At 42.0% G+C, this 25,941-nt stretch overlaps 6 protein-coding genes across 7 annotated transcripts; 3 read left to right on the forward strand and 3 right to left on the reverse strand.

Annotated features, from left to right (window-relative positions):
- Positions 1 to 62: 62 nt before the first annotated feature.
- Positions 63 to 4,423, reverse strand: J3458_000136 (uncharacterized protein). Of its 2 annotated transcripts, XM_066115960.1 has the most exons (5): positions 3,621 to 4,423; positions 3,294 to 3,539; positions 2,932 to 3,031; positions 1,792 to 2,797; positions 63 to 1,718 (listed from the first exon to the last, which is right to left on the reverse strand). In XM_066115960.1, exons 1-5 carry the CDS (start codon positions 3,738 to 3,740, stop codon positions 1,355 to 1,357), a joined length of 1,836 nt encoding a protein of 611 aa, XP_065977840.1. In that variant the 5' UTR covers positions 3,741 to 4,423; the 3' UTR covers positions 63 to 1,354. The 2 variants fall into 2 exon arrangements, with proteins under 2 accessions (XP_065977840.1, XP_065977841.1); XM_066115961.1 differs by having other exon boundaries at positions 1,534 to 2,797.
- A 938-nt stretch (positions 4,424 to 5,361) lies between these two features.
- On the forward strand, positions 5,362 to 5,709 carry J3458_000137 (uncharacterized protein; the record flags this gene model as incomplete). Its single annotated transcript, XM_066115962.1, has 1 exon — positions 5,362 to 5,709. The coding sequence occupies one exon, from the start codon at positions 5,362 to 5,364 to the stop codon at positions 5,707 to 5,709; it is 348 nt and encodes a 115-aa protein (XP_065977842.1).
- A 939-nt stretch (positions 5,710 to 6,648) lies between these two features.
- On the reverse strand, positions 6,649 to 7,145 carry J3458_022424 (uncharacterized protein). Its single transcript, XM_066123010.1, has one exon. It carries the CDS (start codon positions 7,101 to 7,103, stop codon positions 6,789 to 6,791), a length of 315 nt encoding a protein of 104 aa, XP_065977843.1. The 5' UTR covers positions 7,104 to 7,145; the 3' UTR covers positions 6,649 to 6,788.
- Positions 7,146 to 7,584: 439 nt separating this feature from the next.
- On the forward strand, positions 7,585 to 9,638 carry CIT1_1 (citrate (Si)-synthase; the record flags this gene model as incomplete). Its single annotated transcript, XM_066115963.1, has 6 exons — positions 7,585 to 7,701; positions 7,766 to 7,833; positions 7,968 to 8,161; positions 8,230 to 8,973; positions 9,058 to 9,352; positions 9,623 to 9,638. 6 exons carry the CDS (start codon positions 7,585 to 7,587, stop codon positions 9,636 to 9,638), a joined length of 1,434 nt encoding a protein of 477 aa, XP_065977844.1.
- An 869-nt stretch (positions 9,639 to 10,507) lies between these two features.
- YHM2_1 (Mitochondrial DNA replication protein yhm2) lies at positions 10,508 to 12,694 on the forward strand. The gene is made up of 3 exons (XM_007808171.2): positions 10,508 to 11,518; positions 11,652 to 12,324; positions 12,380 to 12,694. Exons 1-3 carry the CDS (start codon positions 11,293 to 11,295, stop codon positions 12,432 to 12,434), a joined length of 954 nt encoding a protein of 317 aa, XP_007806362.1. The 5' UTR covers positions 10,508 to 11,292; the 3' UTR covers positions 12,435 to 12,694.
- J3458_000140 (uncharacterized protein) lies at positions 12,695 to 16,343 on the reverse strand. Its single transcript, XM_007808170.2, has 3 exons — positions 15,845 to 16,343; positions 15,631 to 15,765; positions 12,695 to 15,573 (listed from the first exon to the last, which is right to left on the reverse strand). Exons 1-3 carry the CDS (start codon positions 16,130 to 16,132, stop codon positions 12,937 to 12,939), a joined length of 3,060 nt encoding a protein of 1,019 aa, XP_007806361.2. The 5' UTR covers positions 16,133 to 16,343; the 3' UTR covers positions 12,695 to 12,936.
- Positions 16,344 to 25,941: the final 9,598 nt, after the last annotated feature.

Below are 25,941 nucleotides of genomic sequence, written 5' to 3' on the forward strand. Positions count from 1 at the left end.
AGCAAGGGAGGGACAAACAATGACGTATGTTTTTAATTTGATATTATCATCCAACATGGTACTGCGTTCATCAGGGCACTGCGGGTCCAATCGCGACGACGTGCATGTTTTCCATGCCCGACATTGTCGCAGACCGATGGGGGATCTCGTGGCAAGTGCCTCGTTCGAGGCTGCAATTGTAGTTGTTTTGCAGCCGTTTATTTATCGGGTGCGAGCTACATACATGGCAGATACTAGAGGGGCAACAAGCAAATACTTGCCCGAGTCTTGAGAAGATGCACATAAACATACCAACCCCCAATCCCTTTCTCTTACCAGTCGTCTACCAAAGTTAAAGGCACGCAATGGAGAGTAAATTAGCCCACCAATCAATTTACGAAGACAATGCAAGCTTGGTCAAATGCCAAAGCGCACTACCATATGGCGCATAGACCACAGAAGACTATGGTTATATAGGGTAGCCACGAACCAAAAAAACACACGATGAGAACTCATGCCAGTCGTCTGATTATTTTCTTTCACACGACGCACGAATCAAGTGGCTGTCTCTAAGTCTTTCAAGATCAAAATATAAACCACATATTTTCAACAAAGGGTGTCGTTTGGTTTGCAATATACGAGTCGCGATTGTATGCCGAGTGTAGCCGCGGACCCAACGAGACAGCTGGTAGAAATATAATGTTGAGCACTAGTTCTGCGTCGCACGGTATTCAAGCCATTCAACATGTAACAACGGCAAGCATCCACACCTACGAGCAGGCTACATAACATTCACTGCACAACTGTAGGAAAAGTTCTGAGCAACGTGTCTAATAGCTATCATGGCCCTTGAGACACTGAATAACGATGAATCCCCTAACCAATTAATCCACCCCATACATTTCCCTAGGCAAAAAAAAGGGCGACGCTCGCAGCTACGACTGCTCATTAAGACTCCCAACACTCCAAGTATACATTTCCATCCGCCCCCGTACCACCATTGTCCCTGGGTATCAAGATCTCACGACACACAAATTTTTGCGACAACACCATAATCAGCGTCCACTCGGGTCGGGGAATTGAAACCCTGAAGGGAAATTCGGCATTCCATTAGGCAGGGTTCCAATTCCAAACGGGAACCCAGAGGCCATGCCTTGGCCGCCGCCGTTTCCTTGATCACGGCCGCGACGGCCGCCTCTGCCCGTGTCGTCCTCACGGTTTCTGGTAGATTTGGGTCCGTTGCTGCCGCCCTTGTCGGTTTGCATACGACGGCTAATGGCCTTGGATGAGACGCCTGCGCCGATTTCGATGTCGGGCTCTTCGACAGAGAGACCAGACTCAATGGGGCGACCACCGCTGCCACCATAGGGGGCAGTCAATATCCATTTACGATCCGCCTCGGTGAGCTTATGGATGGGGATGATGCTGATGCCAGTCGCGTAATCGCTGCAGTCCCTGGGACCAAAACCAACACCCCAACGGGTCTGAAAACATAGTCAGCATGGCCAAATTCCACGAAAAAAAATAACCAAAAAAAAAAAAAAGGACGGTGATGTGAAGTGCGACGTACCCTTAGTGGAAGTTCGCTACTGCGACTATCTTCCATGCTTTCTTTGGCGGCGGCAGCGTCCTTGCGGGTCAGCATCTTGACGAATGCATGTCGCTTGTCCTTGTTGACGATACAAGTCTGAACAGTGCCAAACTGGCTGAATACCCGCCGAAGCTCAGCCTCGGAGCATCTACATATAGAGCATTAGATTATGATTCTGTAGCTTTTTGGAACCACCCGACTTGAGTAAATTAAACACTTACGTTACACCACCCACGAAAAGGGTTCGACTGTAGACTTTAATGTGACCCGACGGCACACTGGAATCATAGTCAACCCATCGTTCAACATGGGGAAGACTGTCGGGAGGAGTGGGACTTCGGCCACGGCGACCTGGAGGGCTACGCTGACGGTAGTCGTTTCCTCCACGACCATTGCGGTCCCGATCATGACGACCGCTTGGGGGAGAGTTACGTCCATGACCTCGTCCGCCACGGGGGGAGTCACGAGAACCCCAGCCTCGATCAGGAGACCTAGACCTGGATCGGCCACGATATCTAGGCGACCTGATGCCGTCCTCATATGCCCGGTCACGCCCATCGCCAGATACGGGAGCAGGGCCACCCCAAGGTTGTTGACCGCTGGTGGAAAAAGTCCCTTGTGCCGCTGGAACAGGTGGCTGGAAGCCGGTATGGGGAGCTGCAGCACTGTTGCCGGCAGTGTTATTGTTGTTTGTCATGCTCTGGATTAGAGAAGGAATTTTATCAAATGGAACACCTTGGTCTGCGAGGGCTTTGATCAACATAATCTGATGCTGCACAGCCGGATCTAAGGCTCCACCGGTAACACCAGGAGCAGCTGGGGTTGCAGCAGCATAAGGATTGGGAGGATTACTAGCGTTGTTAGGCAACGCTGGGGTTTGGCCGGCCACCTGAGGAAGTGAGAAGGGGAGGGACGGCATGGTTACGGGCTGTGATGTCGGGGGATACGATGGCTGTGCTTGATGATGCGGTTGCGGTATCGTCGAGGACGACACAGGCTGCGGAAGGGCTGAAGGCGGTATGCTATATGATGCTGATGCTACTGGTGCCGGCGGGTTGGAAGCATTATTGTTGGCACTACCGGGAGCTGAACTCTGCCTGGCCATATTCGCAAGGGCTTCCAATATAGAAGATCCATTTGGAGCTGGTGCAGCTGAGGCGGGAATGTGACTTTGCAAAGCAGCCAAGGCTGACGCTGGTGGGCTGCCGGGGGGAGTTGTCGAGGTTTCTGAGAGAAGCATATCTTGTTAGAAACAAGGTGTTCTATGGTCACTTCGTGTATCGGCCAGACCAGGATTGATCGAAGCCTCACGACGAACACTTCTGAACAAGAGCGCCGAATATTCAAGGGGAAAAACATACTAGTCGAGGGAGCGGTCAACTTCGCCTTGAACGACTCAATCATCTGGGTGGGGAAGGTCTGACCCTTCTCCCAGATGTCTAAGAGCTTCTTAATTTTCTCCTACAAGGTGAGTGTACGGTAAGCTACTGTTCAGGTCGCGATTTTCTCCATGGATGATGCACTGCTTCGATGACCGAAGTGGATGTGATAATGTCAGTGCCTGCGAAAAGGGCAGCGCAGTCTCATTTCTAGCTGTGGTGTTTTCTTGGCAACAATCCGAGCATTGTCACAACCCAACAACCGTTGTAGTAATTCATGAAGAGATGCGTAGGGGGGGTTTTCTCGGTGAAGGTCTTTTTTGCAGACTCAAAAATTTGCGTACCTTTTGTTCTTCTGGGGCGGTTTGGAGAATGTCATTCATCAATACGGGCATCAGTTCGGTCACTCGGTGTACCCCGGCGGCATATGTACCGTCTGGCGCAGAGCTGTTTACTGTTTGTCCTTGAGCTTTTGCTTGCTCGAGCCATTTTCGGGTTACAGAGTCTACTACGTAGAGAACCCCCAACTTGTGTGTTCCAGGCGCCTTTTTGAAGTGTGTATAGATCTTCTGAATAAGTACGGATTCAGACTGTGCCGTTTTGTGGTTAGTATTTCATGAGGGGAAACGGAAACGACGAACAACTAGCATTAGGTGACGGAATGGTAATACCTGTATGTTGGCGACGCAGAGTGATGTTAGACTAGTGATACGAGATCCAGAAACACCGGGCGGCTTCAAATTCAGCATGGCCTGAAGGCCGGCTTCCAAGTCTGTTACTGCGGACGCCATGATTTTTTGCACGTTCGCGATGCAGAATTGCGCGAGAACCACTTTCTAGAGGATTGCGAAAGTTAAGGGCAGTGATGCGGTCGAGCGCCGCCACTGGAAGGAAACGGAAGCTGATCACCTCTCTTGTGAACTCTCTTCTCTCTTTTTGATCGGAATGCAATGAGGAGCAGATACACGACAAGCCCCTACATCTATCGGATGGTTTGACGCCTGGCTGTTCTCTTTTCGTTTACAGCAAATTGAGAGGCCAATATCAACGAAACGAAGAGTTTACAAGGCTCGAAATATTGTACGACCAGGCGGAAACGCGTCGGGTGTACGTGGTGGATTTGATATTAAAAAGAGACAGAGTACGCGACGACCTCCCTATAGTGGCGAAAAGTGTGCACCACGGATTATCAAAATCGGCTTCTACTGTGATGAAAAGAAGGCGCGACGTGGTCACAGATGGCTGGTCAGTAAGGTAGAAGGGACTCTCTTTTTGCTTAGTACGACAATCAAGCCAGGTGGTGGGCCAAAAAAAAAAAGCAGAAAGCGAACAGCGGAAAAAAAGTCGTCGAGGCGTGAGGAACGCAAATATGCTGTCGGAAGTGGGAGTATCAGGATGATTTCGAAATCCGGCTGATAATGTCTGGGTCGCGACGATGGATTTGGATGGAAATGATAATGAAGGAGGGAAAATTTGATGCGGATGCGAAAGAAGGCACAGGACAGGGGAGGAGCATTTTTCTACCCAGCAGGCGCTCAAAGCAGGAAAGGGCCAGTCAGGTGCGAGAAAAAAGCCAAAAAACGTGACTTGCTGCAGCAGCCAATGCGTGTCTGGCGTGGGGTGCGAGGCATTGGCAAGGCGGTACGTACCATTCCTGGAGTGCCTCTCCGGCGCAAAGTCAAAGTCCGCGTGGCTCTTGCTGGTACCAGCCACAGCATTTGAACAGCCCCCGAAACAAAAACAGAGCTTGAACCGCGGTCAGGTAGCGCCCTGCTTGGGAGCGCCGATTGGTCAATAGTTGACGGCAGCATGTGTTCACAGCAACTCAAGTGCTCCTTTTGACTTTTTTTGTCTGCTAGTGGCCGAACCAAGGTCTGGAGTTCTAGTCTGTTCATCGGCTTTACTTTGTTCACGGCATACTCACATCCACGGCACTGGGAGAAGTCACAGATCTCCTAGATACAGAAAAAGAAAATGAAACCCGATTTAACAAGCATGTGTTACGGTCACCGACATTGATGACGTTACGGTATGATTCCTGTTGGTTCCTGCATCCTTTACTTTCGGATGCTGGGCACCCGTGCCTACTAGGTCAGGTGGGAAGCTGCCTGCGTAGCCCTCCAAGCCGTGAAAACCCTCATGATAGGTGTATTTAACACCTTGACCGTTCAATGTTTTCCTGATTCTTGCATTTGTCACCGCAGCTAAGCTGCGTTTATAGATGGAATTCACTCATTTAAGATGGTCATCAAGATGCTTGACTTTTAACCCTTTCTTTAAAACCACGACATATATGTTAAGAAATAAGCATTTGAAACTTATCCCACTGGCCAGACGACCTGCTTAAGGGCGAGACTGGTTCTCCTACCGCTTAGCTTGGGTCTTGGTATCTTCAGGCGACCCTCGTGTGTTATGGCTGCCGCATTCTACTATGAGCCGAAGCAATGTCAACGAAAAGTTGTTGACTCCATGTCAATGGCAGCTTGTGTGAGGCTCGGCCGGACAGAGGTCTTGTCAGTCAATGCAAGGTCAACATTGAACGCAATACAAGCAGCCGCTTGTACTGGCGCATCTTTTGGCTCCAAGGCCTGCTCTGTTTTAAAAGTAGCGTTCATCCGCCCGCCGCCTCTGACAAGACGACTCAATAGAAATAAAGTCGATTTTCAAGCCATTACACACGAACAAGGAGACAGAACCAAAGCAACTGTGGGAGATGAATCACGTTATATCATCAACACCAACTACGCACTATCAATCTAGTGGTGCAATTTGTGTCCGAGAAGGTCTAGTTTTGATGGACTCGGCTGTTCCCGCGGCTAACCGACTACTAATTTGTTACGGCTCACTCCGTCATGGGCTAAAATACGTAAGATGCCATACGCACTAGAGCACGGGAATACGGAGTACTTGTTGGCTAGTGCTGCAACATGACGGAGTGAATGCCGGGAGAAGACTGTGTACTAGGTAGTTATTATGTAAGGAGTGTGTCCCAAACGAAGCAAAGGGGCCAAGTCTAATAATCCACAGCCACCGAGCCTGGGAAGCGAAATTGGCCAAGCAAGACAAGGTGAGGGTGGTCCGCTCGCTGACGGAAGAGTGCTCCGTATGCCTTCGAATCTTCCCAACAAAGAACTGAACTGAAGCCCCTGGCTCTCTATTCTGGATTGTTCGGCAGCAGTTCGTTTCCTCCGGTTTGTTGAGCCATGAACCGCTGGTTCAGTAGGGTATTCTTGGACTTGACAGCAACAACTCTATTGCCGGGGCATGGCCGGGCCTTTGCGGAAGGCCGCCCATGCACAGCTCCATATTCGAAGTCAATTTTGGCCGACGACTCTAACGACTCCAGCTCCGGGTGACTGCCTTTTCCCGAGGCACCTGCAAGTTGTTGTGGGTCGAGGAACCTGTAACGGTTGATGCACCGGCAGTGTGCGCGGGAGTGGCACACGCTGCAGAAGAGGAGGGTTGGCTTCGGTCGGTTTATACTGGGCGGACCACGATACTAGGCCGTCGAACAAACCATGATTAGTTCAATTACCAGTTAACGTGTTATGGAGTGGCAGAGAGTACGTTGCAGCCGCTGGCCCGTAACAGATTCGCAGGAACAGTTACTCCGTCACAGCTTGTACGCCCAGGGGCTTGTAGTCATGATTGCGCCATTGGTATATCACCTGGCATTGATCTGGGGCCGACAACCACTTCCACTTCGGATCCGTCATCGGTCCTTTAGTTGGTGTTACATGTTGGCCTTGCTGTTCGAGTTGCCTGTGGTCTCCAATAGTAACCTGGGCCACGCCAGACAGATTGGAGAGACTGTGCAATAGGATTAACGATAATAAAGACTACTCCCCCCACCTACCTAGGTACCTAGGTAGGTACCTCTCGTGCTCCGTGTCAGGTTCTCGTGCCCACGTCAACTGGTTCTCGTGCTCAGCTGCAGAGATAAGCGGAGCCCCGCCAGTGGGCCCGATGGCGTCGGAATCACGGAGCTGTTGGGGTAGATGTACATACATGTAGTACTCGGTAGGCATGGAAGGAACCCAAAAGCTAGTGCTCCGTTCTCCCGAGTTGAAGGCAATACCGAGGTGCACGGCTTGGCACAGAGTGTCGAATTGGTATGCCATCAACGAGGCTTGATCTGGCAAGGAAAAAGACATGGATACTGCCGGCGCTGCGTGCTGCGTTGGCAATGTCGCCGGTTGCGCGCGTTGGGGCCGATCGGGGGAAAACATCGATGGAAGCTCAAGCTTGAGATGAAGGCCATGTACCCCGAAGTTGGCCAAGGTGAGCGTTGCCTCTCCGCCGGGCTTCCTAGGTGACAGCCACCCCATGCCAGACACTTGACCCAACATGGACGTGAACGCAAGGGCCCGCGCTCTCCGAGGCCCCAGGGATCGCCGGCCCATGCTAGTAGTGCGCAGCAATAATTTTTTTTTCCTTTCTTTCGCTGTTCTGCTCCTGCCGAGACACCAAACGCGACGGAACCTAATTAGCCTTGAGACGCCAGGCACTCATCCTGCGGCCTTTTTACTTCCGGTAGACCCATACCCAAATAATTATCCGTTTCTCCTTCCTCTCTTCACTTTCCGTCTTTCCTTCTTCTTTTTACCCACCTCCATCTCCCACAGTCGTCATACAATGGCCTCCGTTTCTCGCCTTGGCAACTCTGCCCTCCGGGCCTCGCTCAAGTCCCAAGCCTTCAATGGCAGGACCGTAGCCTTCAATGGCGCCCGCTACTACTCGGCGAAGACCCAGGTATGCTTGATTTATCAGAGATGGCGCTGCTGTGGATTCGCGTACACTAACACGACTCACCCAGCAGACTCTCAAGGAGCGCTTCGCCGAGCTCCTACCTGAGAAGATTGAGCAGATCAAGACCCTGCGAAAGTAAGCACCGAACCTGCCGACCATGTCTCTGCGCCCCTAGAAGCTCTAGGCTTCACTTCTCCAGGGACTCGAGCGAGCTGGGTACGGGGATATATGGCATGCGCCTAGCATTTGCTAACACAAAATTTCTCCAGGGAGCACGGTTCCAAGGTCGTTGACAAGGTCACCCTTGACCAGGTCTATGGTGGTGCCCGTGGCATCAAGGCCCTCGTCTGGGAGGGTTCCGTCCTTGACTCTGAGGAGGGTATCCGATTCCGTGGCAAGACTATTCCTGAGTGCCAGGAGCTTCTCCCCAAGGCTCCCGGTGGCAAGGAGCCGCTTCCCGAAGGCAAGTCGATCGCTGCAGATACAATGAGCTTTGAACGGAAAATGTCGTGTCTGACGATGGATTCGCAGGTCTCTTCTGGCTTCTCCTTACTGGCGAGGTCCCTACCGAGCAGCAGGTTCGCGATCTCTCTGCTGAGTGGGCTGCCCGTTCCGACATCCCCAAGTTCGTCGAGGAGCTGATCGACCACTGCCCTACCGACCTTCATCCCATGGCTCAGTTCTCTCTGGCCGTCACCGCTCTCGAGCACACCTCTTCTTTCGCCAAGGCCTACGCCAAGGGTGTCAACAAGAAGGAGTACTGGGGCTACACTTTTGAAGATTCTATGGACCTCATTGCCAAGCTGCCCAATATTGCTTCTCGCATCTACCAGAACGTCTTCAAGGGTGGCAAGGTTGCTCCCATCCAGAAGGACAAGGATTACTCCTTCAACTTCGCCAACCAGCTGGGCTTCGGTAATAATGCCGACTTCGTAGAGCTGCTCCGTCTCTACCTGACCATCCACACTGACCACGAGGGTGGCAACGTCTCTGCCCATACCACTCACCTGGTCGGCTCGGCCCTCAGCTCACCTTTTCTCTCTCTTGCCGCCGGTCTCAACGGTCTTGCCGGTCCCCTGCACGGCCTGGCTAACCAGGAGGTGCTTCTCTGGCTCACCGAGATGAAGAAGGTTGTTGGTGATGATCTTTCTGACAAGAAGATCACTGACTACCTGTGGTCTACCCTCAATGCTGGTCGCGTTGTTCCTGGCTATGGTCACGCTGTTCTGCGCAAGACTGACCCCCGATACATGGCTCAGCGCGAGTTTGGTCTCGGTACGTAATGTTCACACGCGTCTTGGACGTTTGGGATATAAAAGGTTATTTTCTTTTCAAGTATATAAGCTAATTCTTTTACAGCCAAGATGCCTGAGGACCCCATGTTCAAGCTTGTCAGCCAGGTCTACAAGATTGCTCCTGGTGTCCTGACCGAGCACGGCAAGACCAAGAACCCTTACCCCAATGTCGACGCCCACTCCGGTGTTCTTCTGCAGCACTACGGCTTGACTGAAGCTAGCTACTACACCGTGCTGTTTGGTGTTTCCCGCGCCATCGGTGTCCTGCCCCAGCTGATTATCGACCGCGCTGTTGGTGCTCCCATTGAGCGCCCCAAGTCCTTCTCCACCGACAAGTGGGCTGAGATTGTCAAGAAGCTGTAAATGCCTTGCACGGCAACACGAGGACGAGGTTCGCGGAAACGAACGATGGGTCGGAGGATGTCAGAACAGGCTTAAAAAGGGGGAATACGAGTTGACGGTGTTAAACGGAGCCTTTGTTTAATTTGACCAGGGCACGGCAGCGTGTCGGAGGGAACAAAACCAAGGGGAGTGATAGACGCGCCGAGGCTTCTCGGCAGATACCAAAACCCCACTGGCGCTAGACTTATTTGTACACTATGATTGGGACAGTTTCTAGAAATAATGAGATTGACATGCCTTTGATGGCAACTTGTGCCGCTTAATGTGATGAAGCAATCATGACGTGTAAGTCTAGATGCAGCTGCGCCAAAGAGCCGAAGCGACGGGGTTGAGCACAGCTGCGGAGTAGGGAGTAGCGGGAGACAATACGCGCTCCAGAATGATGATTACGTCTGGTGCATTTGTCGAGCTGAGCTGCATCGCGGACGAGCCAAGAGAACACGCGCCAGATCGCTTCTTGATTGGCTCACCCTTAGCGTCTTTGCTTGTCTGCGCCAGGCGCTTTGCGCACGACTGTTCCAGAGTAGGGAGCTGTAGCCCTACAAGTAACTTATCATGGCTGTAGGGGACTGCCCTGCACTCTTAGCACAGCAGAAGTGCACATATACGAGCCAACTGCGCAAGGGCAGCGCAGATGTGAAATGCTCACCGATTGCGACACACGTGCGGGTTCTGGGATTGAGACTTGAAAGTTCGTGCTCCGTAGTACTCCGAAATAGTGTTGACATTGACAGTCGGTGCCTTGCAACTTTTCCTCAACAATCGAGTGGTTGAGACATTGGGGAGCCCCATGGCTGGTACGGGAGGGGTCCACCACAGTTAATGCACCTGGCTGTTGAACCAGCGTTGAGGGTTGTTGGGATGACTGCGATGGAATTGGTGGAGGGGATATGCGGATTCATACGTCGCTGTCATTGTTAGAGAGAAGAACGCCTCGACCCTTTTTTTTTTTTTGTGAACATTGAATTGAGCTAGAAGACAGGTGCGGACGGGAGTGGCTGCTGGCGGATAAAATCAATTGAGAGGCAGGCACATTAGCAGCAGCAACAATGTACCGGGTACGGGGTACGTGTGTATATACTGCATCTTGTTGCGTACTGCTGACCCGTTCTGTGTACTTGGTCCTGGGCCCCGTCAACAAAAATCACTATCCGAGTTCGGATCTGACAAGGTCGCCTGTTCATCTGTTTTTCTACTACGACGTACTCCGTATTTGCTCTCGAATTATCTCTCCCCTTTACTTGCATTGCCACATTGCTGTCTTGTCATTCCTGATACTCTTCTCGTCGTCGCACTCGAATCGCCCCCTTCCTTCCCTTCCAACAAGACACGGACCGATAAGGCCTCTCTTCGGAGTACTACTGAAGTCAGCAGGTACAGTAATGGATCAAGAATGGATCCCTGGGCCAGGGCCATCTCTGCTAACTTGGGCCTGGCCAGTCTCTCTCGCTCTCCGGGCATTCACGGACCTGCCACTCACGGGCCGCCAACGCGCCATGCCTCGGTCATCCCAAACCTTCCAACATTGCCTTCCCCATCTCGCAATCCACTTGCGCGCATCTCAAGTCTATCTACTCCGTACATTCTCCATCCAATCCCGCTGTTCGATCTTCGGAGGTGCATCCTCCACTTTTTGCCCTGTCTAAACGTCGTCTTTGCCCGGTCCCGTTCGGTCAGAAGCAATAGGAGCAGCAGCACAGCCGCAGCCGCAACCGTACGGGGTAATAGCTTGAGTTATAGTCCCTCTGACTCAGCATAACCACCAACTCGCGCTTCTCCGTCTCTCTCCACCTTCCTACCATCTATCTTCCCGCCCGCTCTCCAACCTCTCCTCCGCGAAGAAGCACCCTATTCCCTTGGTCAGGGCCCCTTTGAATCAAACAAAACTCCCAGAGCCATGGTCGCGAGCGCTACTCTTCCTGCCTCCATCGGGGAGCCCCAAAAGTTGGAGAAGAAACCCATCAAGTTCTCCAACTTGCTCCTCGGTGCCGGCCTCAACATGTTCGAGGTCACCACCCTCGGTCAGCCTCTCGAGGTCGTCAAGACCACCATGGCCGCCAATCGTGGTGACGGCTTCGCCACGGCTTTGGGACGTATCTGGGCCCGTGGCGGTCCTTTCGGCTGTATGTTTGTTCCCTTTTCTCTCTTCTCTACTTTGCTCTGCCCCTTTTTGGAGCCAATGTCGATGCCCTCGTCGACCCCCCATACATCTCGCCGAATCACATGCTAACACGGCCGGTTCTTTGCGCAACATAGTCTACCAAGGCCTCATCCCCTGGGCTTGGATCGAAGCCTCGACCAAGGGCGCCGTTCTCCTCTTCGTCGCCTCCGAGGCCGAGTACTATGCTCGCGCTGCTGGCGCCTCCGAGTTCGGCGGTGGTATCCTCGGCGGCATCACTGGCGGTGTTGCCCAGGCCTATGCCACCATGGGTTTCTGCACCTGCATGAAGACGGTCGAGATCACCAAGCACAAGATGGCGGCTGCCGGCGTCAAGCCGCAGTCCACCTTCCAGACCTTTATGGACATCTACCGCAAGGAAGGTATCCGGGGTATCAACAAGGGTGTCAACGCCGTCGCCATTCGTCAAATGACCAACTGGGGCTCCCGCTTCGGTCTCAGCCGTCTGGCCGAGACCTGGATCCGCTCCGCCACTGGCAAGTCCGAGAAGGACAAGCTGTCTGCCGTGGAGAAGGTCATCGCCTCTGGTCTCGGTGGTGGTCTCAGCGCCTGGAACCAGCCCATTGAGGTTATCCGCGTTGAGATGCAGAGCAAAAAGGAGGATCCTAACCGACCCAAGAAGATGACGGTCGGCAACACCTTCCGATACATCTACGCCAACAACGGCATCAAGGGCCTGTACCGCGGTGTCACTCCACGAATTGGTCTCGGTGTCTGGCAAACCATTTGCATGGTTGCCTTTGGTGACATGTAAGTCGTCTGCAGTCTACAAATCCTTTCACTAGCTTGTACTAACATCGTGTAGGGCAAAGACTTATGTTGAAAAATTGACCGGTGACTCGGTCTCAGCTAAGCATTGAGCGGCGTTAATTCAGGGCTTTTCATTAGTATCAGCAGAATCTTGCTACGCGGGGTTATTCCGCAACAGATTTCCATGGATGTCGAATCAAGGTCTTTTTTCTCTTACACTTGATGAAAATACGCGATGCAAAAGAAGGGTAAATGGTTGTGCTTAAACGGACAAGAATCTGTATGATCATGGACCTTGAAGCTAGAGTTTTTTATCTTGTGTTTATTAGTTGTAGAAGCGCCGTTGGGCGCATAAATAGACGAAATGTGTGTACGTTTTGCGTGAGTAACCATGACTGAACCCATGTGATTCCAGCATACAAAGCATGAGCATCGTCAGCGCGTCACGTATACTCCCAGCTTTTGCTCATGTAGTGTTTGTGCACGGAATAGCATCATTACCCATAGCTACCTCTAAATCAAGGGATATGAGGCCTACAACTCCAGCTGTATATTTGAGTACAAGCACCAGTCGGGGCTAAACAACATCGATCCATCAATCGGTTGGTGGAATCAATCCGTGTCCACAGGCATCTCTTCGTACACAAACTCCCACCCTTCATGTCCATCCATATTCAAGCGGACTCCAAGATTGACCAACTGGCAAAAGGACCAGTTGTCCAAGGAACGCGAGTCAAAATCCTTGGCCACGTTCTCATCATGAAGCGATTTTTCAACCCACGTTTGCACAGGAGGTTCTTTCAACCTGCGGATAGACCTTGTTTCAGGACCGAGACTGGCCTGCATCGCTGCGCGTTGATTCCTCTCGAATTCGGGGAGCAAAGGGCCCTGCGGGTCAAAGTAGGCGTGGGCGTCGAGGCGGAAGAGTCCTGTGGAGTGGTACGCGGGGCCTTGGACGGCGCCGATGACCGGGTTTGGATGGAGGATGAGACTATTTGAAGACAGGTATCGGTCTCGCGAGTACTGAGCAATGGAAACATCTGATGGAGTGGAAGCGGGGAAGGGGGAGGACGTCGTTGGAGGTTCGGGTTCTGGGTGGGGGATGAACGGCTTTGGACGGCGAACGCGGCGATTCGTGCCTGGGATTGTGATGAAGTGCGGGTCCATCTCGTCTCGGTCATCTACGGAGAAGACGAAGACGCGGCCTGTTGCGTCGCCGACGACGAGCTTGTTGTGGTTTGGCGAAAAGACGCCGCACGTTATGGGGCCGGGTGCCTCGAGGAGATTCCTTACAAACGGACGGCGCTTCCGTCGCACGTTCCACACTTTGACGATGCCATCACTTGAGCCTGTGTAGAAGCGGTCTGGTGTTGTTCCCCAGGCGGTAAACTTGACGCCTTCGTCTTCCTTTTCTCGGTCGCAGATGACGGCGCCCAGGGGTTCCCCGTGCTTGAGGATGTGGATGGGTCGATCGCCCTGTGCCGTGTCCCAGATGTAGACGCGTCCATCTGTACAGGCAGCTGAGATATAGGAGTGGCACAAAGAATTTGGCATAATGGTGAGCTCGTTGATATCAGAGGCGTAGCAATCGAGTTTTTGATACTCGCTGTACGCACCATCCTCGCGGTCCCTGTCCAGTTGAAAGATGTGGACATGTGTGCGCACGCCGTGCTCGGTAATGAGTCCAGACGGCGAGGTAGCAACGATGAAAACGGGAAGGGTGGGATGCCACACGATTTCGAAAACGTTGGCCGTTGTGACGGTCAGAACAGGAACTCGGCATCGTCGCTCGGCGTCCCAAAGTACAATCTCGCCACTGTGAATCTTGTCCACTGGAATATCGGCGTCGTCGCCGGTAAAGCTGCGAGGGGAGTAGCCAATGGCCAGCAGATGGTGCGTTCCAGGTGTTTGTCCCCATTGCATAGTAGCAGGGCAATAAGCCCATTTGTCTGATCCATCAGCGTCGGTTCGAGTGCAAGATATGGTGTAGTAATTACTGTCTTGTACGTTGTTCGGATCAACATTATAAATGCGAATTGCTTGGGTAGGGACATCTGCAGCAGTAGCCACTCGTCCGGACCCGTCCTTGGCGGCAACAACGAAATTGACGTTGCCTTGGTGGTGCCAAGTTGCAATGGCCTCCATGGAAGTTCCATCTTCAGCTACGCTCCACACCTTGACGGTTTTGTCAAAGCTCGAGGTGAAGGCTCGACCATTCTTCTCGTCGTAGTCTGTCGACACGACAGACGAGTACAGCCACGGGTCTTGGCTCTGGCGCATGGCTTCCGTCGAATTCTCTCCCTTTTCCACAACTGGCCGTGGTATTCGATGGTCCGGAAAGGCGCGCAGCGTACCTCCCTCTGTGGAGCAGAGTAGTAGATTTCCTGGCTTGTTGTACTGCTGGTTATGTGCATCCGAATGTGCCGTGGTACCACATATAATATTACCATCAGGCACCCAAGACAAGGCGGAAATGTCTCCCGCACAGTTGGTGAACTCGGCAATGAGTGACAGGCCGTCTTCATGGCATTTTTGAAACTCATTTTGGAAATTCTCATACCGTCTCATTCGGCCGAACCCAATGTTTCCCTCCATTTCCCGAGCCAAGAGCAATGCTGGCAAGCGATTGGCACGTCGGTTCCTTGCTCTTCTCTCGGGGCTGACTTCATCCAGAGACAGCACCCGTAAATTACCTGGCTGGTTGGCTTTGCCAGCATACATGTCGGAGCACAAGTTGTAAATATCTTGCCTTGTTCGTCCGCTTATTGAGTCCCCGATAATTAGGGGAACATCATGATGTTGTAATATCTGCTCTAGGCCCTCCCTCGTCCGCGGAATGTGCTGTAAAAGGTGCTGTCCAACAATTTTCACAATTTCTGCAATCTCAAGCGAGGAAAAGTCGGCATGATAAACTGCAGGTAACTGCACCCTGTCACGTGCTACATTGACAGGACGGTTCACCCCTTGGGCAATGTCTTGCCGGGCCGAATAATGCAAATACGGCCGCCGTGGAAGCTGGGACCATGTACTGACAGTTGGCAAGTCGTCACCTGAATTCGGTACGACATATCGTCGTCCAACTCGCGGCCTAGGAACCCGCGTTGGGCCTGTATCGGGTTTCGAAATCGGCTGAGCGGACTCGAGACGCTGGAAAACCCTCTGCTTCGCTGCGAGTGTGAGTTTGGGTGCGATCGGTGCTAGCGATGGAGCTTCTTCCTTGATCGGTTGCGGTTGCGGTCTTCTGTATTGCTAAGACAATGTCAGTGGCTGAACTGGGTCCTGCACATTTGGCTCCAATAAACCTACAGGAAGACCTGCCAGTTGCCGGACAGCCTGGGAAACTAGTCCCTCGATATCCGCTCTATCCTCCGCAATAAGCAGTCCATTGTTAAGTTGAACCTTTTCTCGAAATCTTGTGCTCTTAAGCAAAGTAGTGACAGCCTACGGGCACTTTGTTAGACCGTCTTCTTCACTATAGAAACTCTTTGCCAGCAAGCAATGTCCCCCTACAGCCACCTACCTCGATTACAATATTGTCTACAAGATAAGCATCCCGTGACAGCTCATCAACAGCTTTTCGCACATGTGGAAGAAGATAGTCCCGCATACGTATCTCCACATCCTCTGCCCCAGGGCCGTCACTTTCCACGCGTCGCCTCTTCGCAGGCGGCTGTTGCGAAGTCAATTGCAACGGCTGCGTAGGGTCGCCATGGTCATAAGGGGACGCCAAAGGCGCAAGCGTCGTTGGCGTGTCGAGTGTCAGGTCGATAACGACTGGAGCAGCCGTGGCTGTTAACGCGATACTCATCGGAGAAGTCACAATGACTGTGTCTTTCCTTCCCAAAGCGTGCTCAGAGCACAGCCTTGAGATGAAAAGACCTTGACACGAGTTTCCACTAGACACGCGGCGTCATCAGCTCAATATAATGTTGGGACAAAGGTCGCGTTCTGGTGGTGATATTTCGCGTAGAGAGGTTGGTGCACACTGTGGTTTGCCTCGTGGAGGGAGTAATAATAAGGCAAGTTGTCCAACTTAGCTCTCGGCCTCCTAATTATCTAGGTAACTAAAGGCCCTATGCCGGCCGGAATATCTAAAAGCCGATGACCCCCCTTTCCCCCCCCCCCCCAACCGGATTCTAATGAGCGCTAGGCCTTGAATGGAATTAGAAAATGCTTCATACTTAAGTATGCATTGTGAAGAGTTAATAGTCTTCCCAACTTTTTTTGCTAAAAGTATCAATTTAACGAATTATTGCTACCAAACACTAAAATCTTACTCCCGACTACTTAGTCAACTATTACCCAGAGTCGCAAAAAGTTTAATGCTCTTTATCATTAATTAACTTCGGAAACCTGTGCCAACACAGGAGGCCTTGGCAAACGGTCTGACCGACGGAGGGGCCCTAACGTGAGCATCGACATCCCTATGCCTCCGTCGTGCAACTGCTGGATATAAGAGGGGTTAGCCGACAATAACAACTAGTAAACTGGATCTAGGCCCCTACAACTAACCTAGCAACCAGTCTATTCTTGATGTTTCTAGCTGCCAGGAGCTGTGTGTGCCGCAGCGGGGTGGTCAGATTGTACTGGTGGATCTGTTGGCTCTACCATCATTGGTGCGTCAGGCACACCTTCCTGGCACATCGCACTAGCTACGTATCTAGGGTATCTTTGCTTGATAACTGCCCTCTCGAAAGTAGGCGCAAGCATGCCTAACTCGCCCTCTTATAAAACGTTACAAATCAAGCTAGCCGCCTATTTAAGCGTATCCTCTAAAAACAGCAAAGACTACAATTAGGTAGCTATAGGGATTAGTATCCAATTAAAAGCCTGATTTCTAGAGGTACCTAAGTTTCCTAGCGATTTATATGATGATAGAAGTACTAACATAATTTCGAGTCTCAAAGAGCTACATCACACACGTCACAACCCCAACGCGATTGACGGGCCCGGGTCCGGGCCCTTCCCCTGCTATTGAGGGCATTTTGGGTCATCGGCTTCAACGGATTTTGAGAGCTTTGTGAGGCTGCTAGTGTGTCAAGACCAGAGCATTGACAAGAAAACTACATTTTCATTTTTTAAAAAAGCTTAAATAATTAATAATAAATCTAATAAAATACTTGAATTATAATAATAAATACATAAAATAGCTAATATTATAGCCAATCAGCTTATTTAAAAAAGTGGGTCCCTTTAGCTTTTTGTAAGCTTAAAAACTAGATTATATAGTTTTCTAAAAACTTACTACACTACACTACACTACAAAAACTATAAAATGTAGTTTTTGAAGTTTTAGGCTTATAATAGTATATAAGGACCCACTTTTTTTATTATAAGCTTATAATTTTAGATTTATGCTAGTTATTCGTAAAACTTATAATTCTATAAGTATTTTATTAGATTTAATATAATTTTTTATATTCGAAACTACAAAAACTACAAAACTACAAAACTACACTACTTCCAATGCTCTGGTCAAGACTCATTGGTAGCTTCACGAAATATGTTGTATGATGTTTTGGTGTGGCTGGATTTGGGCTATTAGCCTATTACCAATGTCACTCGAGGTCACCAGCTGCTAAGTTGCTAACAGGGGCGTTGTGGATCCCGTGACCCGGTTGTAGTCTTCGCTGTTTTTAGGGGCCAAAATACAGTGTTACTAGATGTCCTGCATTTAGCCCCCCCCTTTTTTTACTTTTTCAATGAATTTAATAAAATTACCGTTTCTGTGACGACCAGGCACACGCTGTTTGTACAATTGCGCACTACCTGATGCAGTGCTGGCACGAATATTGGGATAGTTTTAGAAAAAAATTGTTGAACAAAATTAATACATTTTAGCTTACTAGATAACTATATAATTTCATGTCCAATATTACCGTTAGCGCGTGAATTATCGGGCTAAAGAGCCGTAGACTTGACCACGCATAACCTGCACAAAGCGGGGCGGCCAGTGTCAATTTATGGTCCCAAAACGACGACTTACAATATAACAGCTATATCTGACTCTATTCTTTGTCTAATAGATATGTCCTCTCGATAACTGCGATTCTTTTCAAGATACGCTAATGTAAAAACAAATAGGACCAAATAACCACAAGTCTCGGCCTGTAAGGTTATAAGAGGGACTAGAAGTCAGGTAGCTAAAGTAAGGGTAGCTGTATTGTAATAACTAAAGCTTATCCTATTTTCTAGTTATACGAGATATAAGGGATATAGTTTTAAAGCCCTTATTTCACGTAATATTATTAATCGCGTTATAAGTAGGTGAGGTTCTCTAATTACCTTACAATTATCTCCCCTTACTTTAACTAAGCGCTAAATAGCCTTAATAATTACTTACTAGTTATATAATAGTGTATTATTAACTAATATATAAATAATTTAAACGTTTAATTAAAGTTAATTATATTACCACGTAATTAGCCGTATATATAAATTAATGTAACCTCTTTACACTTTTATTAATTATTTCTCCCTTAAATATTATTACTTACCTTATTCTTCCTTATCTTATTTATTTAATCCCCTTTTTTCACCTAAGAAATCTTATTTTATTAAGCTAATCGCCTATTATTTACTATTAAAATAATAAATATTAGTATTAAGCGTTATTTTTATATATATTACCTACGTATAATAGTAAACGCTTATTATTATAGCTTTTTAAAGAAGCTTAAACTCCTTTAAATTCCCTATACTTTTAATAATAACTTAAGCCTAAATACTAGCCTCTTTAAGCGCTATTAATAGTATATTACGCGCGTTAACACGTGTAATTTAATCAATCTATAACTTTAAAGGGTTTTCTTATAGTTTTATTATATCTTTATTAACGTTTATATAGCTTATTCTTATTATAATTAAAGATATAATTAATTTTTTACGCCTTTTAAGCTACCTTTAATAGCTTATAACTACCTTAATTTTAAAGAATAAAAATAATAGTAATAATAATAATACTAGTTATATTTTTTCGCGCGTAACTTACGTGCGCTTTACCTAGCTTTTACTAGAAATTATTCGTAGCTTTAATTATATTAGAACCGCCTATTATATCGCTTATAAGCTAATTAGTATAATAAAGAGCTTATAGGTACGTTTTTCCTTAATTTATTATAATATATTCGCTAGCTAATTCTCTTCTTTTAATTCGCTTAAAGTATCTATTACTAGTATATAATAGCTTAAAAGTAGCTTTTAATTACTTAAATTTCTTTTTTATAATTTAATAATATAAGTAAACTTTTTTACTAATAACTTCTTATTATTTCGCTTATTAATTATTATTAAGCGAATTATAATTAAGTTTTTAGTAAATAAAAAGTAACTTAAGTCTTACGTTTACGTTTATTTAACTTAGGTTATACTACTTAAGCGATAATAATTTATTGCCTTTATAATAGTATAAAGAAGGAAATTACTATTAATAAATTTAATAATAACCTATTTAAAAATAGCGCTTTAAGTGCTTTTCTACTAGTTCTTCTTATACTTTAAGCGCCGTTTCATTTATTTTTTATTTAATAGTTTATTAACTTAAAAGTTAATATAAATAAAATTAATAATAATAAGAGTATAATTATTTAATTTTCGTATAATAATCTTTTACTTATAGTTTTCTTATAATATTTTATTAGCTTTTCATTTATTTTTATTTCGTTAAAATATAATAATTACCTTAAGCGTATTAACTATATCTTTAATAGCTACTTATTAGTTATACTTTAAGAGCTATCTCTTTTACTTTATTAGGTAATAAATACCTTCTTAAAACTCTCTTTAATTCTTAACTTCTTTAACTTAATACTCTTTATTATTCTCTTTAAAGTCTAGTATTAAAAGCGAGTTTTTACTAGTATTTCCCCGCTTTTTTTATAGCTTTAATAGACTAATATAAAAGACGTTATAAAGGCAGCTATATTATTCTAATAGCGCTAAGTAATATACCTATTTCTTAATAGTTTTTAGGATTTAAAAAGGTTTAATATAATAAGAGATAAGCTTTTATTTTCTTACCTTAAATTTAATATTCTTTATAGCTAGGCCTATTAAGTTCCCCTTATATAAGGTAAGAGGTATATATTATTAGTTATAGTACTTTACTTAAGATTTTATAGCTTTTTATTAGTTAATTTAAAGTTATTTTTATACTTTCTTAAGCTTAATTATACGGGTTTTTATAGTAAATACTCTCTTTTAATAAGCCTTAGCCTTAAAGTAAAAGTAAAACTCTAGGTTATACTCTATTAAACTATAATTAAGTAAGTAGCTTATTATACTACTCTTTATATTATTATAAGTAAATTAAGCTTATAATAATAATTACGCTTATATTAATTAATTACCTATAATAAAATAATATAGGTAATACTTTATAGTTTAGTTTATTCTTTTTATTTACTTATTTATTTATGAGTAAAAAGCTATTAAAAGCCTTCTTTTTATCTTAAATAGGTAATAAAGGTTTAACTAGAATTAACTAGTAAATACTAGCCCTTTATTAAAGATAATACCTTTTAATACGCTAAATTAAAGTTTAACCTTATAGTAAAAGAGTTTTACTAGTTTTATAGTATTAATAGTAGTATTAATTACTAAGAAAAGAGAATACTTAATAAATTAATCTACTATTATTAGTATTATATTAACGCTTTACTTAAGGTACTTTATCTTAAATAGCTTTATTATAAAGTCTATTAATATTTTAATTTAAGATTATTACGAAATTAATAGTAATTTAAGCGCGTTATATAAGTAATATTATTAAGTTATTACCTCTTAATAAATTATATAGCTTATAATATAATCTTTTACTTTACCTTATATATATAGCTAATAAAAGTTACGTTATAATAGTTCTAAGATTCTTTTTATTTTAAAGTAACCTATTAATAAATTATTATAATATAGCTTAAGTAACTCTTAACGTATCTTTAAATTTTAAGGTATAATTACTTTATTCTTATATAATAAAAAATTACTTTTATCTCTTATTTAATTCTTCTTTTCTTCTTATTTTATTATTAGCTTATTAATAAATTACTTTTATATATTTAGGTTATAGCTTTAAACTTAAAGTAAGAGTTCTTTAAGTAATATAGCTAGTTTATTCTTATAAATTAATTATTATCTTATAGTATACTTTACTTAACTTTACGTAATTATACTTATTACACTTACTTTCTCCTTAAATTTATTAATAAAATAGGTAATAATTGCTAGACTTATAGCGGTTACTTAGCTTATATAAGCTAAATACCTCTCTCTTAGAGGCCTTAAAGCTTTATATATTTAATTAAACGTTAGCTTTTTATTATAGTTTTTATAGTTTCTTAAAGTATTCTTTACTTTTTCTTAGGTAATTATTAGCTTCTTTTATAAGTTTAATAATAGCTCCCTATTAAATATAGCTTTACCTTTATAATTAAATTACTTTAATAGCCTATTTATTAGGTTACTTTTACTAGATTAATACTTAATAATAAAGTTAAAGGGTAATAAGAATATATACTAATAAGCCTAATACTTATTTAACTTAAGTTACCTTATAAATGTTTAAAGGTTATAATTAGAGCATTAGAAGTAGTGTAGTTTTGTAGTTTTTAGTGAATTTTAGTGTAGTATAGTGTAGTGTAGTTTTACTATACTACATTACATTTTAAAAATTAGTGTAATATGTAGTGTTAATTAATTTATAAGCTATTATTAGCTAATATAATTAGTAAGCTAAAATAGAGCTAAATTTACTTACTAATATTAGTATTAGTAAGCAGGGATTAGCTAGCTTAAATAAGCTAAAAACAGGGATTAAAAAACTAATAAAAATATAAAAATAAGAGAAAGTATAAGGGAAATTTAAGGGATTTATATTAGGTAAGTAGATATTATTTTATATTATAATTATAATTAAAATTTACTTAATTTAATAAAGGAAAAAAATCCTATTATTTATATATAAATATTTTATAAAAAAAGAGATTTAACTTATTACCCTATAACTTAAATATAAAAATATTAAATATAAATTTATATAAAATATAAATTTAAATAACTCTTTATATAGTTAACTTTAAATATTACTTTTTAAACTTTGATAAAGCTAAAATTTTACTCTTTTACATAAAATGAAAAATAATAATAAAAAAACCCTTTTAATATTAAATTAAGTATTAGAATCATAAATATTTTCCTCCTCTTCTTCTTCTTCTATATCCTTACTAATATCTATATAATTAAACTTAGAAATATCCTTATTTTTATTAGAATTAGTTAAAACTTTATTCTAATCTTCTTCTTCCTCTTCTTCTTCCTCTTCTTCTTCTTTTTCTTCTAAATTTCCACTAGAATATAAAAATAAATTATAATATCTCTTATTTTCCACCCTTTTATTCTTATTTTTAACCTAGTTTTTTAATAATAAAATAATTCGAATATTTTCATGTAATAAAGCAGTTCTTCGCTTAGTAATAATATTAGTTCCCTAGTTAAAATTCCCTTTTATAGCTCCTAAAGTAGCTGGAATAGCTAAATATTTTCAAGCTATTATAGAAAGAATTAGAAAAGATTCAGTGGAATTAGCCTACCAAATAAATATATCTTACTATTCAAAGTTAGCTTATAATTATAAATGTATAAATAATATTATAAAAGATTATAAAAGATTAAAAATACCGTATCTTCTTTAAAATTAAGCTTTAAATAACTAGAAATCTCATTTTTTCTAGTTTTTTTAATAGCTTTAGTTTTTTGCTTTAGAAATAAGTTATTAAATAAGCTAGGCTTTTTTTAAAGCCTAATATTATTATAAGAAGCTAAATTAGCTAGTTATTATAAATTAACTTTAATTCGAGTATTATTTGTATTTTTAATTGATTTTTTAGAATTAGAAGAAATTTCTTCTAATTCTATATAAGGAATTACTTTATTTTAGGGTCTTTTATATATTCGTAATAGGTTCTATTATATAATTAGTTATTAAGAAATTTAAAATATATATTATATATAATAAATTATAACTTACTCTTTATATTCGGCTTTTAAGTCTTTTAATAGTTAATTAATAGTATTAGAATTAATACTTAATTGATTTTTAATTGATTGTAAATTAAGCCTAGGGTCTAATATAATAGCAAATAAATAAGGCTTCTAAAAATTATAATTACTATTAATATTCTTAGGAAAATAGTAATTTAATTTATGTAAGCCTTTTTCTAAAGCTAAAATAAAGACCTTAGCTAATAGATTATAAGTATTTAACTATAAAATAGTTAGTAATTTAAAATAAAATTATAAATATTATAAATATTATAAAACTTACATTTTTAAGCTAACTTTTTTGATCTTTTAATATATCTTAAAGTAAAGTATAAATTCTTATTAGAAAAAAACATACTAAACTTATAGTATTATAAGATTAGCTTTATAATTATATTGTAGGCTAATTAAAAATCTCTAAAATACTTGTTAAAGTATTTAAATTAGCCCATTCTTGCGTAGTTAAGCTAGTATCTTTAAAAGCTGCTAAATTCGTTTTTTTCTGTAATATTTTAATAGGTTCTACTAATAAAATAGCTGTGTGAAGCATTTTATAGGTTAAATTCTATCTTATTACGTTTGCTAATATAAGTAAAGTTAGTTATTAATACTTATTATAACTTATTAATATTAATAATAATATTTATAAGCTTTTAAAGCTTTAAATAATATTTATAATATAGAATTAATAACTTACCTAATAGTATTTTTATAAGATTATTATTTTTAGTAATAAATCCTTTATCTTTAGCTTCTTTTAAAGCTTTTAACTATTATAAATAAAGTTATTAGTTATTTTTAATAAGAATAGCTATTCTTTTAACTTTTCTAATAATTCCTATTTTATAATTAGCTTAAATTATATAAAATAACTTAAAATAAGTAATATAATAAATACCTGGAATTAAATTATTAAATTTTATTCTTTTTTTAGCAGATAAATCATTGAATTCTTCGGTAGAATAATGTAAAAATTCGCTATTTATATAATCTTCGATATTTTTAGTATTTATTATTTCGTTAATAAATATAAATATTATATCTTTAGCTACTATATTTAAAATATAAGCTGTATAACGAATATTTAAAGGCTTTTTATACCTTTTAGAATATAAGTTTAAAAAAGAAGATAAAAAGGTATTATTATTAGAACCGTTATCTCTAATAAAGCTATAATTAAAAAGTTAGTAAATTAATATTATTTTATATATAAACTACTAACCTTGTAATATTTTTAGGGTTTATATTATATTCAGTTAATAATTCATTGAAAATTAAATTAATTAAATAGCCGGTATAGCTAGTAGGTAAATATTTAAATCCTAAATATATAATTAGCTTTTAAATTATAATAATAATAATAATAATATAAATATAAGAATACTTACCAATTAAATAATATTCTAAGTTAAATTAGGGGTTTAGCCAATTAGCTATAACCCCTAAATATGATTTAGAATTAATAGAAGTTTAAATATTAAGTTAAATAGATATAAAACCCATTTTATTAACTTGATTTTGAATTTTATTTATTATATTCTTTTTCATATTAGAATGTAATATTTTTATATGAGATATAAGGCCTTTATAATGAAAAAAGCTAATATTATAACTAAAATAACTTAATATTAGTATAATATATAAGTTATATTATATATATTAATATAACTTACTTGTAATAATAACTTAAAAGCTTTTTAAAGCTTTCACTAGTTATAGTAGTAAAAGATAGGTTATTTTAAAGCATAAATTTAAGAGCTAATATAAGAGTAGTATCCTTAGAAAATCCATTACTACTACTAGTAATAGTATTATCTTTAGGTCTTTTATTGCTTCTTAAAAAGCTAGAAAAGCTAGATTTAGTTAAAAAGTCCGAAATTAAAGGTAATTCTGTAATAATAGGGACTATTTATAAGTATATTAGTAAATTATAAATTTATAATATTATAAATATATAAATTAATAATATAATAAGATATAAAATAATAAAAGAAGTAACTTACTAGTTATTTTATCGTTTTCTTCGGCTTTTAATACTATAATAGTAGGATGTTTTTTCCTATAATGTGCTAAACCATTAAAGGACTAAAAACAGCTAGCTAGGCATGTAAAAGTAAAGTTACAGCTTAGCTAGCTGCAAAAAAAGGTGATTTCTCGTGGTTTTTTTAAATTAACTGCTAAAACCTTATAAGAAAAAAGGTTATATTGAATAATATATGATTTTATGCGAAATTAATAGCTCTTATCATTTGTATAGTCTTTTTTAGTTGAAGTTTACTAAGAAAAGCTTAAATTATCCGTAATAATAAGAGGTGTAATTCCAAGAGGATTTTAATCCATTATAAAGGTAGGTTTTAAATAATAAAAAATTTTTATAAGATAGCCTAAATTTAAGGCTATTTAATAATAAAAAAAGTTTAAATAAAAGTTAAGTATTTATAGAGTTATAAGGGTAAGAAGATTAATGTAGAAAAGAGAGGCTCTAAACTTTAAAGCGGGAGAACACAGTTAATATATAGAATAAATTTATAATATAAATGGTTTTAGAAACCTTAGAATTTAGGCATTTTTTTAATGCCT

Source organism: Metarhizium acridum (genome assembly GCF_019434415.1).
Source record: "Metarhizium acridum strain ARSEF 324 chromosome Unknown scaffold_1, whole genome shotgun sequence".
In the NCBI taxonomy this organism is placed as follows: domain Eukaryota; kingdom Fungi; phylum Ascomycota; class Sordariomycetes; order Hypocreales; family Clavicipitaceae; genus Metarhizium; species Metarhizium acridum.